A 13,504-nucleotide genomic window follows, 5' to 3' on the forward strand; every position below is an offset into this window, starting at 1 on the left:
TTACGTAATAGTATGCACTGTCGTAATTTTCTTGTTTTGTCCATTTTTACTTTTTGTGATAATTGAATGAATTTACTTTTACGTAATAGTATACACTGTCGTAATTTGATTGTTTTGTCCAATTTGACTTTTTGTGATAATTGAATAAATTCACTTTTACGTAATAGTATACACTGTCGTAATTTTCTTGTTTTGTCCATTTTGACTTTGTGATAATTGAATAAATTCACTTTTACGTAATAGTATACACTGTCGTAATTTTCTTGTTTTGTCATTTTTGACTTTTTGTGATAATTGAATAAATTCACTTTTACGTAATAGTATACACTGTCGTAATATTCTTGTTTTTTTCCATTTTGACTTTTTGTGATAATTGAATAAATTCACTTTTACGTAATAGTATACACTGTCGTAATTTTCTTATTTTGTCCATTTTTACTTTTTGTGATAATGGAATAAATTCACTTTTACGTAATAGTATACACTGTCGTAATTTTCTTGTTTTGTCCATTTTGACTTTTTGTGATAATTGAATAAATTCACTTTTACGTAATAGTATACACTGTCGTAAATTTCTTGTTTTGTCCATTTTGACTTTTTGTGATAATTGAATAAATTCACTTTTACGTAATAGTATGCACTGTCGTAATTTTCTTGTTTTGTCCATTTTTACTTTTTGTGATAATTGAATGAATTCACTTTTACGTAATAGTATACACTGTCGTAAATTTCTTGTTTTGTCATTTTTTACTTTTTGTGATAATTGAATAAATTCACTTTTACGTAATAGTATACACTGTCGTAAATTTCTTGTTTTGTCCATTTTGACTTTGTGATAATTGAATAAATTCACTTTTACGTAATAGTATACACTGTCGTAATTTTCTTGTTTTGTCCATTTTGACTTTTTGTGATAATTGAATAAATTCACTTTTACGTAATAGTATACACTGTCGTAATTTGATTGTTTTGTCCAATTTGACTTTTTGTGATAATTGAATAAATTCACTTTTACGTAATAGTATACACTGTCGTAATTTGATTGTTTTGTCCAATTTGACTTTTTGTGATAATTGAATAAATTCACTTTTACGTAATAGTATACACTGTCGTAATTTTCTTGTTTTGTCCATTTTTACTTTTTGTGATAATTGAATAAATTCCCTTTTACGTAATAGTATACACTGTCGTAATTTTCTTGTTTTGTCATTTTTGACTTTTTGTGATAATTGAATAAATTCACTTTTACGTAATAGTATACACTGTCGTAATATTCTTGTTTTTTTTTCCATTTTGACTTTTTGTGATAATTGAATAAATTCACTTTTACGTATTAGTATACACTGTCGTAATTTTCTTGTTTTGTCCATTTTTACTTTTTGTGATAATTGAATAAATTCCCTTTTACGTAATAGTATGCACTGTCGTAATTTTCTTGTTTTGTCCATTTTGACTTTTTGTGATAATTGAATAAATTCACTTTTACGTAATAGTATACACTGTCGTAATTTTCTTGTTTTGTCATTTTTGACTTTTTGTGATAATTGAATAAATTCACTTTTACGTAATAGTATACACTGTCGTAATATTCTTGTTTTTTTTCCATTTTTACTTTTTGTGATAATTGAATAAATTCACTTTTACGTAATAGTATACACTGTCGTAATTTTCTTATTTTGTCCATTTTTACTTTTTGTGATAATGGAATAAATTCACTTTTACGTAATAGTATACACTGTCGTAATTTTCTTGTTTTGTCCATTTTGACTTTTTGTGATAATTGAATAAATTCACTTTTACGTAATAGTATACACTGTCGTAAATTTCTTGTTTTGTCCATTTTGACTTTTTGTGATAATTGAATAAATTCATGTTAAATAATAGTATGCACTGTCGTAAATTTCTTGTTTTGTCATTTTTGACTTTTTGTGATAATTGAATAAATTCACTTTTACGTAATAGTATACACTGTCGTAAATTTCTTGTTTTGTCCATTTTGACTTTGTGATAATTGAATAAATTCACTTTTACGTAATAGTATACACTGTCATAATTTTCTTGTTTTGTCCATTTTGACTTTTTGTGATAATTGAATAAATTCACTTTTACGTAATAGTATACACTGTCGTAATTTGATTGTTTTGTCCAATTTGACTTTTTGTGATAATTGAATAAATTCACTTTTACGTAATAGTATACACTGTCGTAATTTGATTGTTTTGTCCAATTTGACTTTTTGTGATAATTGAATAAATTCACTTTTACGTAATAGTATACACTGTCATAATTTTCTTGTTTTGTCCATTTTGACTTTTTGTGATAATTGAATAAATTCACTTTTACGTAATAGTATACACTGTCATAATTTTCTTGTTTTGTCCATTTTGACTTTTTGTGATAATTAAATAAATTCACTTTTACGTAATAGTATACACTGTCGTAATATTCTTGTTTTGTCCATTTTGACTTTTTGTGATAATTGAATAAATTCACTTTTACGTAATAGTTTACACTGTCGTAATATTCTTGTTTTGTCCATTTTGACTTTTTGTGATAATTGAATAAATTCACTTTTATGTAATAGTATACACTGTTGTAATTTGATTGTTTTGTCCAATTTGACTTTTTGTGATAATTGAATAAATTCACTTTTACGTAATAGTATACACTGTCGTAATTTGATTGTTTTGTCCAATTTGACTTTTTGTGATAATTGAATAAATTCACTTTTACGTAATAGTATACACTGTCGTAACTTTCTTGTTTTGTCAATTTTGACTTTTTGTGTTAATTGAATAAATTCACTTTTACGTAATAGTATACACTGTCGTAATTTGATTGTTTTGTCCAATTTGACTTTTTGTGATAATTGATTAAATTCACTTTTACGTAATAGTATACACTGTCGTAATTTGATTGTTTTGTCCAATTTGACTTTTTGTGATAATTGAATAAATTCACTTTTACGTAATAGTATACACTGTCGTAACTTTCTTGTTTTGTCAATTTTGACTTTTTGTGATAATTGAATAAATTCACTTTTACGTAATAGTATACACTGTCGTAACTTTCTTGTTTTGTCAATTTTGACTTTTTGTGATAATTGCAATAAATTCACTTTTACGTAATAGTATACACTGTCGTAAATTTCTTGTTTTGTCATTTTTTACTTTTTGTGATAATTGAATAAATTCACTTTTACGTAATAGTATACACTGTCGTAATTTGATTGTTTTGTCCAATTTGACTTTGTGATAATTGAATAAATTCACTTTTACGTAATAGTATACACTGTCGTAATTTGATTGTTTTGTCCATTTTGACTTTTTGTGATAATTGAATAAATTCACTTTTACGTAATAGAATACACTGTCGTAATTTTCTTGTTTTGTCATTTTTGACTTTTTGTGATAATTGAATAAATTCACTTTTACGTAATAGTATACACTGTCGTAATTTGATTGTTTTGTCCAATTTTACTTTTTGTGATAATTGAATAAATTCACTTTTACGTAATAGTATACACTGTCGTAACTTTCTTGTTTTGTCCATTTTAACTTTTTGTGATAATTGAATAAATTCACTTTTACGTTATACACTGTCGTAAATTTCTTGTTTTGTCCATTTTGACTTTTTGTGATAATTGAATAAATTCACTTTTACGTAATAGTATACACTGTCGTAATATTCTTGTTTTGTCCATTTTGACTTTTTGTGATAATTGAATAAATTCACTTTTACGTAATAGTATACACTGTCGTAAATTTCTTGTTTTGTCCATTTTTACTTTTTGTGATAATTGAATAAATTCACTTTTACGTAATAGTATACACTGTCGTAATTTGATTGTTTTGTCCAATTTGACTTTTTGTGATAATTGAATAAATTCACTTTTACGTAATAGTATACACTGTCGTAACTTTCTTGTTTTGTCCATTTTAACTTTTTGTGATAATTGAATAAATTCACTTTTACGTTATACACTGTCGTAAATTTCTTGTTTTGTCCATTTTGACTTTGTGATAATTGAATAAATTCACTTTTACGTAATAGTATACACTGTCGTAATTTTCTTGTTTTCTCCATTTTGAGTTTCTGTGATAATTGAATAAATTCACTTTTACGTAATCGTATACACTGTCGTAATTTTCTTGATTTGTCCATTTTTACTTTTTGTGATAATTAAATTAATTAATTTTCATGTAATATTATACACTGTCATATTTAGATTTTTTGTCCATATTGTGATAATTGATTAAATTCAGTTTATGTAATAGTATACACTGTCATGTTTAGATTTTTTTGTCCACTTTGACTATTTGTGATAATTGAATAAATTCACTTTTATCCAATGATATTAAAAATTGGCTAGTTCATTTCTTGTTCTACTCAAAAACAAAAACAAAATTGCACTGTAATAACTCCTGAATACATGATGCTGATATTCTGTGCTTCCACTGAGTCTGAATCAGAGGCAGTGAATGAGATTAGACCGGAGCGGTTAATTTTAACTCTTTATTTTGTCATTTTTATGGATTATATACAGCAGATCATTCATGAAACACATGGCGTGCACTGGAGCCAGTAAACATTAAAAAAAGAAGAAACTACATCGTATTTATATTAATATTTACAAAATATTTCTCAATAAAAGCCTAGCTTAAAAAAACATCCCAACATTTTTTTTTTTTTTTTTTGCTTAGTTTTTTCCTTCAATAAATTAACTACAAGTTGCTTAACTATGCTTGTTTCTGGGGTCACACGCATACATTCACACTCTCACACACTCACACACACACTCACACACACACACACACACACACACACACACACACACACACACACACACACACACACACACACACACACACACACACACACACACACACACACACACTCACACACAGTCTTCAAAGAGCATCAGCAAAGAACCACATGATAATTCATCAGACAGAGAAAAGACGTTTCTAAGCAGGTTCAACATGTGATGCATGTTTTAAGAGTTGATTTCTCATTCTGGACTAAATGTTAGACCTTCATTTAAGAGGAAATGAAGAAGTGATTTACTGAAAATGACCATTCAATGCAGATCTTCAGGGTTAAAGATCCTCAGGTGACTGTTAAAAGGAAAAGATTGCAGCTGTAAGAGATGAACACAAGATGGAGCATAGAACCCACACACACACACACACACACACACACACACACACACACACACACACACACAACAGAAGCGCCCACAAGTTCAACATGACAATAACTTAAACACTTCACAATAAGGTCTCACTTGTTAACTTTAGGTAATGCATTTTTTAACATGAACTAATAATGAAAAGTATATTATTACAGCATTTATTAACACTAAATGCTAGATCATAAAAATCACGGCTGCTCGTTGTTTGATCATGTTAGTTCAAAAGCTGCACCTGTTTTTTTCCACAATAATGTCAAAAAATAATAATTTTTAAAACTATTTTAATAATCTAAAGAACGGATGTTGAAGGTTTGATGCCAAATATAGAACCTTCATTTGAACAAATACAACGTTTGATGCTAAAAATGTATTAGTAATTGACATCAACATTAACTAAGATGATTAAATGCCGCAGTATTCATCACTGTAAGCTCTAATTAGTTGACTTTACTTAAAAAAGCATGCAATTAAAAAACTAATGTGAATTACATTAGACATGAAGGTTCTCAATACAACTCGCTCATGCCAAAAAGAGTGCATGATAATTTCATGTTTAACGGTTATTTCATTTTTTTTCTAGTGATAAAGTTTCTTTATGTGCTGCTTAATTCATACAATTTAAATCAAATTAAAACTAAGTGAATGAATTGAAGCTAAATCCATGAAATTACCCCACAATGGGAACATTTAAAGTTAGAGTTAGTCCTAACACACTGCAAAAAATTATTTCCTTACTTAGTATTTTTGTCTTGTTTCAAGTCAAAATATCTACCATTTCTTACATTAAGAGACATTTACCAGAGAAGTAAAATTGTCTTATTTTGGCAAAAAATAACTCAAAATGGAGATAGTTTTTGCTTAAAATAAGATAAATAATCTGCCAATGGGGTGAGAAAAATAATCTTAATTCAAACAGAAAACAAGATTATTTTTCTCACCCCATTGGCAGATTATTTATCTTATTTTAACCAAAAACTCTCTTCATATTGAGTTATTTTTCCCAAAACAAGACAATTACTTTTGCATTTTTTGCAGTGTACACACAGGACCCAGCAGAGTCTCTAGAAGAGGTTGGTCTTGGTTGTAAGAATTGTTAGATATTTAGACTAGAAACGACAAAATGATGAGAAGTAAGAAGAGCATTTTTTGCATGTTTCACTGAACTAAAGTCAACTCATGAGACCTTACTGAAGAAGTTCTACACTGCAGAAAATGCTTTTTTTACTCAGTATTTTTGTCTTGTTTCTAGTCAAAATATCTAAAAATTCTTACATTAAGAAACATTTACTAGACAAGTACAAATTACTGTCTTGTTTTCGGACAAATAACTCAAAATGAAGAGAGTTTTTGCTTAAAATAAGATAAATAATCTGCCAATAGGGTGAGAAAAATAATCTTGTTTTCTGTTTGAATTAAGATTATTTTTCTCACCCCATTGGCAGATTATTGATCTTATTTTAAGCAAAAACTCTTAATTTTGAGTTATTTTGTCCCAAAACAAGACAATTACTTTTGCTTGTCTAGTAAATACTTCTTGTTTTAAGAATTTTTAGATGTTTGGACTAGAAACAAGACAAAAATACTGAGTAAGAAGAGCATTTTTGCAGTGTATACACACAACCCAGCAGAATAAGAGATGGAGTGAGAGACACAGAGTCTCTAGAAGAGGTTGGTCTTGATTGTGTTTGGTTTTCGGTGGAAGGAGGACAGAACGCCGGCGAACGGGCCGGACGCCATATTGTCCGCGGGCTGCCAGGCCTTCAGCAGGTCCTGCGTGTGCACCGCGGCCGCCGCGCCGGAGCCGAGGCTGGGCCACGCCGAGCCCTTCAGGCCCTGCTGGATGGAGGGTGAGATGGAGGCGCTGGAGAAGGCGGCGGGGGCTCCGGAGACGGGGCTGGGGCTCAGGCTCGCCCCCCCGGGGCTGCCCATGCTGGCCGCATTCGTGCTGTCGGGCGTCGGGCTGCACGTCGACTCTTTCGACTCGTCGTCCTCGGATGAAGAGCGAGTCTCTCCGGGCTTCTTGGTGCCTGAGCCGCCGTTCGCGCCTTTAGAGTTGGCGGCGCGTTCTTGTTTTCGGAACTTGGCCCGTCGGTTCTGGAACCAAACCTGTGAGAATATCATTCACAATTAGGCAATGCGTTAACTAAGACTGAGCATACGATATCTTTATTAACGTCAGCTAATGAAAATACAACTGTCCATTGTCAGCTCAGTTCTGTTAAAGCATTAACATATATAATTTTTGATTAGAAGTTAGGGTTTTATCGCATTGGTGGTTCCATGAAGAACCTTTAAAAACTTGCATTTCACACACACACAAAAAAAAAACGGCAGGTTTTTTTTAGCCCAAATTTGGGTTAAATATAGACAAACTCACCTATTGGGTTAAAATTTTCTTCAGACTAACAATAAATGTCTGTTTTAAGGTCTGACCAAAAAGCATCGCTGCAAAAACAAAGCCCTTTTGGAAATTTTATTAAGGTGAGACACTAACAAGGCAAAAACACTGTCATACATCTACATACAATATCTTTATTAACGTCAGATAATTAAAATACAACGGTCTATTGTCAACTCAGGTCTGTTAAAGAATTAACAGATATTTTAATTCAAATTTGGGGTTTTATCAGCATTGATGGTTCCATGAAGAACCTTTAAAAACTTGCATTTCACAAAAAAAAAAAAAAATGTTTTAGTTCAAATATAGACAAACTCACCTATTGGGTTAAAAATGTAATTTAAAAAAATTAACCCACTGGCTGGATTTGCCAATATTTTACACAGATTTGCATTAAGGCTCTTAAAAATGTTCTTCAGACGAAGAATAAATGTCTTTTTTAAGGTCTGATCAAAAAGCATCGCTGCCAAAACAAAACCCTTTCGGTCTTGTTTTCAGAACTTGGCCTGTCGGTTCTGGAACCAAACCTGAGGATGAGTGATGATATAATTCACAATTAGGCAATGCGTTGACTAAGAATGAGCGTACGGCATCTTTATTAACGTCAGCTAATGAAAATACAACTGTCCATTGTTAGCTCGGGTCTGTTAAAGAATTAACAAACATAATTTTAATTAAAATGTGGGGTTTTATCGGCATTGGCGGTTCCATGAAGAACCTTTAAAAACTTGCATTACACAAAGAAAAAAAAAATGGGTTGGTTTTACCCAAATTTGGGTCGAACTCACCCATTGGGTTAAAAATTTAATTTAAAAAAATTAACCCAATGGCTGGATTTGTCCATATTTTACACAAATTTGGGTTAAAGCTCTTAAAAATGTTCTTTAGATGAAGAATAAAGGTCTTTTTTAAGGACTGACCAAAAATGGTTCTAATGCATCGCTTCAAAAACGAAACCCTTTCGGAAGCTTTATTATGAAGGTGAGACACTACAGGCAAACACACAGTCATCCATCTGAGATTTTTAGCTTTTCATAGAGTGTTTTTTTCAGGATAATGAACAACACATTTTTAAATGTATCTTTTATAGCACTTTCTCTATTTGCGTCAGTATATTTCAGTCTCAGTTCATATCTTTTCAGAGTTGTTCCTCCACTTCTGCATCACCTACACAGACCAAAACTTAGAGGTTTATTCATATCTATATTCTGAAGGATTGCTGTGAAGGATTTGTTCATAACATCATTCACCTGGTTTTTAATAATATTTTACTCCAAAAAAACATGGTAAAAACATATTTTCTGGCCATTTCACAATATTTTATTTTTTTATTGAGTGATTAAAAAAAAGAAATCCCAAATCCCCTCTCTAAAAAACGTTGAATCTAATCTATCAACAAAATCAAAACAGTAAATTTTCAATCATATGTTCAGATTTTTTTGTTCTTTTTATTATCGCATATTTAAGATAACGCTAATTTGCATATTTAAACATAACTTGTTTTTTTGTAATCAATCAGTTGGGGAAGTATGGTGATATATAGTAATATTTTATCTTATTCATCTTGCCTTGATGCTAAAATTGACATTAACTAAGATGAATAAATGCTTTAGAAATATTAGCGTTGCACACACAATCTGGATCTGCCATCAATCACTCTGATCAAATCAACTCCATTAATTACATTTGGAAGGGGCCCAAAATATCACATATAGCGGACGATTCATAGTGTTATGTTATGGATTAAGGCTTCCGAAGATGTGTGTGTGTGTGTGTCTCACCTGCACGCGCGCCTCCGTCAGGTCGATCTTCAGCGCGAGCTCCTCGCGCGTGTATATGTCCGGGTAATGCGTCTCCGCGAACACGCGCTCGAGCTCCTTCAGCTGAGAGCTCGTGAAGGTCGTGCGGATCCGCCGCTGCTTCCGCTTCTCGTTCAGACCGGACGGGTCCGAGAAAAACTTGTACGGGACTGAAAGATCAAACGGACACCGGTGAGCATTTCTGCCGCGCGCGGGGAAAAGAATTACACCAAACAAATCCATTCGCGTTCATTTTTCAAAAAAAAAAAAAATAAAAAAAAAATACAACTGTCCATTGTCAGCTCAGGTCTATTAAAGCATTAACAGATATCATTTTGATTAAAATTTGGGGTGTTATCGGCATTAATGATTCCATGAAGAACCTTTAAAAACGTGCATTTAACACACACACACACACACACACAAAAAAAACAGCCGAGTTGATTTAACCCAGATGTTGGTTAAATATGGAAAAACTCAACCATTGGGTTAAAAATGTTCTTCAGACTAATAATGTCTTTTTAAAACAAAACCCTTTCATTCTTGAATAATTGGATATTCGATAGATTTATATTTTTGCGTTTAATTCGGTGGAAAACCAGTGCCATGAAATATATTTGCGCCAGTGCATTCCTAGATTTTATGGTAACACTTAATTTTAGAATTCAGTTAGTTGCTTATGATCATGCATATTCCTATGATATTGTCTGTTTATGAGCACTTCTAAAGCTCATATTAATGCCTTATTCTGCATGAGCTTATTCTACATCCCTTAATCCGACCCAATACCTAAACTTAACCGCTACAAAAACTACCTTACTAACTATAAATAAGCAGTAAATTAGGAGATTATTGAGGCAAAAGTCGGAGATAATAGTGAATGTGTTCCCCATACTAAAGTGTTTTATTATTATTATTATTATTATTATTATTATTATTATTATTAAATCATATATTTTATTTTAAAATGACAGACTTTAAAATAACACATCTTCCGTGGAGAATTATGCGAAATGTTATACGTAAATGAACCATGGTTTTACTACAAATTAATAACAATAATTAAAAAAAACATGGTTATTATAGTTAACCACACATTAGCCATGGATTTGCTACTCTAAGTGTGGTTATATAAATGGCAATCATTTAGCCAGTAAAACACTTTACCAAAAAAAAAAAACCATGGCTAGTTTTCCTAAAAAGGCCTATAATTTGCATTTACCGCACAGTAATATCAGTGGAGACGGGATGAAATCGCTCCTCATTTTCTGTCCAATAAACGCTCTCTTTCATTACAGAGCCGTGAGGCAGAATTCGATTAATTACTTTAAACTGATTTGCACGCAAAATCACACGACGTCATTTTTAATTGAATTAAATCAAACCTTAAAATTCGTTTGATTTTTTTTTTTTTTTTTTTGCAAACTGGGTATCAACTATTTTACCGAATATACGAGCTCTTTTAAAAATAACGGCTTTTTTTAACGGCATCGAAGAACCAACGGATTTTTTATTTTTTTTTATGTTCTTCAAACGAATTTTAAAAACAAACGGTTATTTTAGAACGTGATCATCGAAAGTTCCAAAAAACGTCATCAGAATAAACACCTTTGGAACGTTTTTTAACACGCTAAACTCGGCACTGTGTTAATCTAAGAGAAAATAGACAGTAACTCGCGCGCTTCACATTTGACACCTGTTCTTTCCAGTAAGTCACACTGCACTTGAAGTGTGTGTGTGTGTGCGTTTTCGTGAAATATCAGGACACAAATGTGTATAATGATGGGTATGACACAAGGAGAGGGTGAAATATGAGGACATTACTCATGGCCCCACTTTACAAAAGGGTTATAAATCACACAGGAGGAGTTTTTATGAGAAAGTAAAAATGCAGAATGTTTCCTGTGATGGGTAGTGTGTGTGTGTGTGTTACCTGTGGAGTAGGGCGCGGGCTGGTGCTCTCTCAGCGCGCCCAGAGTGCAGCTCGCGGGACCGAGCGGCGCGCACCCCGCGCTGGAGCTGAAGCCGCTCCGGATCGGGTTGTACTGGAACGCGTTGTTCTGACTGCACGAGTTAAAGTCCGCGTACGCCGACGCCTCCATCGCCGCCATGCACGAGTCATACGTGTTCAGGTACGAGTAATCCATTTTGTACATGTGGAGGGCGGATGGACGGAGACGCGGGTGCGAGTGAGGCGAGGTTGGGTCGAATGAGTCCGCGAAAGTCTCTCGGTGCCCGGGTTCCGGTGCTCTGCTGAACCGGGCGGCTCGCGGTGTGTTTATAATAAAGTTGGAGTCCGCGAGACAATGGCGAGGCGGTGGTCTCGGTTTGCATGACAATGTCTCAGTTCTGAGCGCCTCCTCCCCTCTGCTCCTCCATGCATGCACACACACACACACACACACGCACACACACACACACGTTTGTTTTTGTGACATGTGGGGACATTCCATAGGCGTAATGGTTTTTATACTGTACATACCGTATTTACTATCCCCTTACACTACCCCTAAACCTACCCATCACACACACACACACACACACACACACACACACACACACACACACACACACACACACACACACACACACACACACACACACACACACACACATTCTGCATTTTTACTTTCTCATAAAAACTCCTCCTGTGTGATTTATAAGCCTTTTGTAAAGTGGGGCCATGGGTAATGTCCTCATATTTCACCCTCTCCTGTAATACCTGTGTCATACCCATGGCATTACACACATTTGGGTCCTCATATGTCACAAAAACATGCCCACACACACACACACACACACACACACACACACACACACACACACACACACACACACACACACACACACACACACACACACACACACACACACCGCATTAACCCTTTCCATCCTCATCCTCACCATCTCATCTTCTTTGTGCATTTTACGCCTCTCTCAAAACGGAGCCGCGCGCAAATATTACGCTAAATAAATGACTATTAATGACTCGACTAATGGCATTAAGGGCGAGTTTTCAAGAGTCCTCTCGCGCTCGCGCTAAATGAATTGTGGGATTGTTTGAGCTTTAATGCGGCTCTGGTGGTAGTGCGAGAGGAAGTTTAATTTGATTTCGCCAATAATGGCCTTTATTTAAACCCCCTCGAGTTGAGCTCCGCATTCAGAGGCCGATATAAAATAAAGCACAGTTATTAATGATGATAATTGCGTTCGATCCGTTTTCATCGGAAGCGCCATTTTATCCAAGCGATCATATTTAATATGCATAAACATCACATCTCGGAATGATGCAATAATAATCGCGTTTAACTGGAGCTGTATTTTTATGCAGCCGCCAGATGTGTCATGGATTGGGGTGTTCGCTTTGACTTTTGACCCGGTAACCCTCGCGCGCTCTCGCTGCATGCGCGCGTAACTCAGTTATCCCGCGCGGCGCGTCATGGCGCATTTGTCTGATTTCGCGTGAGCGGTGGCGGCGGATGAGCCTCTCAAACTCCATCCTTCAGCGGCCGCATCATGCGCGTCACCCGCGGATTAACGTCTGGACCGGGACGTGACGATACACACACGACAGCAACAAGTCGCCACGGACTCCGGGACGGAAACCTTTCAGCGGCACCTCAGTGTTGACACTTGAGGAGAGCTCCGAATACACCTGTGTGTGTGTGTGTGTGTGTGTGTGTGTGTGTGTGTGTGTGTGTGTGTGTGTGTGTGTGTGTGTGTGTGTGTGTGTTTTTGTGACATATGAGGACCCAAATGTGTATAATGCCATGGGTATGACACAGGTATTACAGGAGAGGGTGAAATATGAGGACATTACCCATGGCCCCACTTTACAAAAGGCTTATAAATCACACAGGAGGAGTTTTTTTGAGTGTGTGTGATGGGCAGGTTTAGGGGCAGTGTGTGTGTATGTGTGTGTGATGGGTAGGTTTAGGGGCTGTGTGTATGTGTGTGATGGGCAGGTTTAGGGGCAGTGTGTGTGTATGTGTGTGTAATGGGTAGGTTTAGGGGCAGTGTGTGTGTGTGTGTGTGTGTGTGTGATGGGTAGGTTTAGGGGCAGTGTGTGTGTGTGTGTAATGGGTAGGTTTAGGGGCTGTGTGTGTGTGTGTG

At 34.5% G+C, this 13,504-nt stretch overlaps 1 protein-coding gene across 1 annotated transcript; it reads right to left on the reverse strand.

Moving 5' to 3' along the window:
• Positions 1-6,764: 6,764 nt before the first annotated feature.
• On the reverse strand, positions 6,765-11,738 carry phox2a (paired like homeobox 2A). The gene is made up of 3 exons (XM_067451912.1): positions 11,325-11,738; positions 9,374-9,561; positions 6,765-7,300 (listed from the first exon to the last, which is right to left on the reverse strand). The coding sequence occupies exons 1-3, from the start codon at positions 11,545-11,547 to the stop codon at positions 6,854-6,856; spliced, it is 858 nt and encodes a 285-aa protein (XP_067308013.1). The 5' UTR covers positions 11,548-11,738; the 3' UTR covers positions 6,765-6,853.
• Between the last annotated feature and the right edge of the window lie 1,766 nt (positions 11,739-13,504).

The sequence above is a fragment of the Pseudorasbora parva genome, chromosome 8 (genome assembly GCF_024679245.1).
Source record: "Pseudorasbora parva isolate DD20220531a chromosome 8, ASM2467924v1, whole genome shotgun sequence".
Lineage (NCBI taxonomy): Eukaryota > Metazoa > Chordata > Actinopteri > Cypriniformes > Gobionidae > Pseudorasbora > Pseudorasbora parva.

What these genes read in the sequence shown, in the direction of transcription:
- phox2a (XM_067451912.1), bottom strand. Translation starts at nt 11,547, where the DNA reads ATGTACAAAATGGATTACTCGTACCTGAACACGTATGACTCGTGCATG. An exon ending in GCCCGCGCCCTACTCCACAG is followed by an intron (nt 9,562 to 11,324) that starts GTAACACACACA and finishes TTGATCTTTCAG; the next exon opens with TCCCGTACAAGTTTTTCTCG. An exon ending in TGACGGAGGCGCGCGTGCAG is followed by an intron (nt 7,301 to 9,373) that starts GTGAGACACACA and finishes ATATTCTCACAG; the next exon opens with GTTTGGTTCCAGAACCGACG.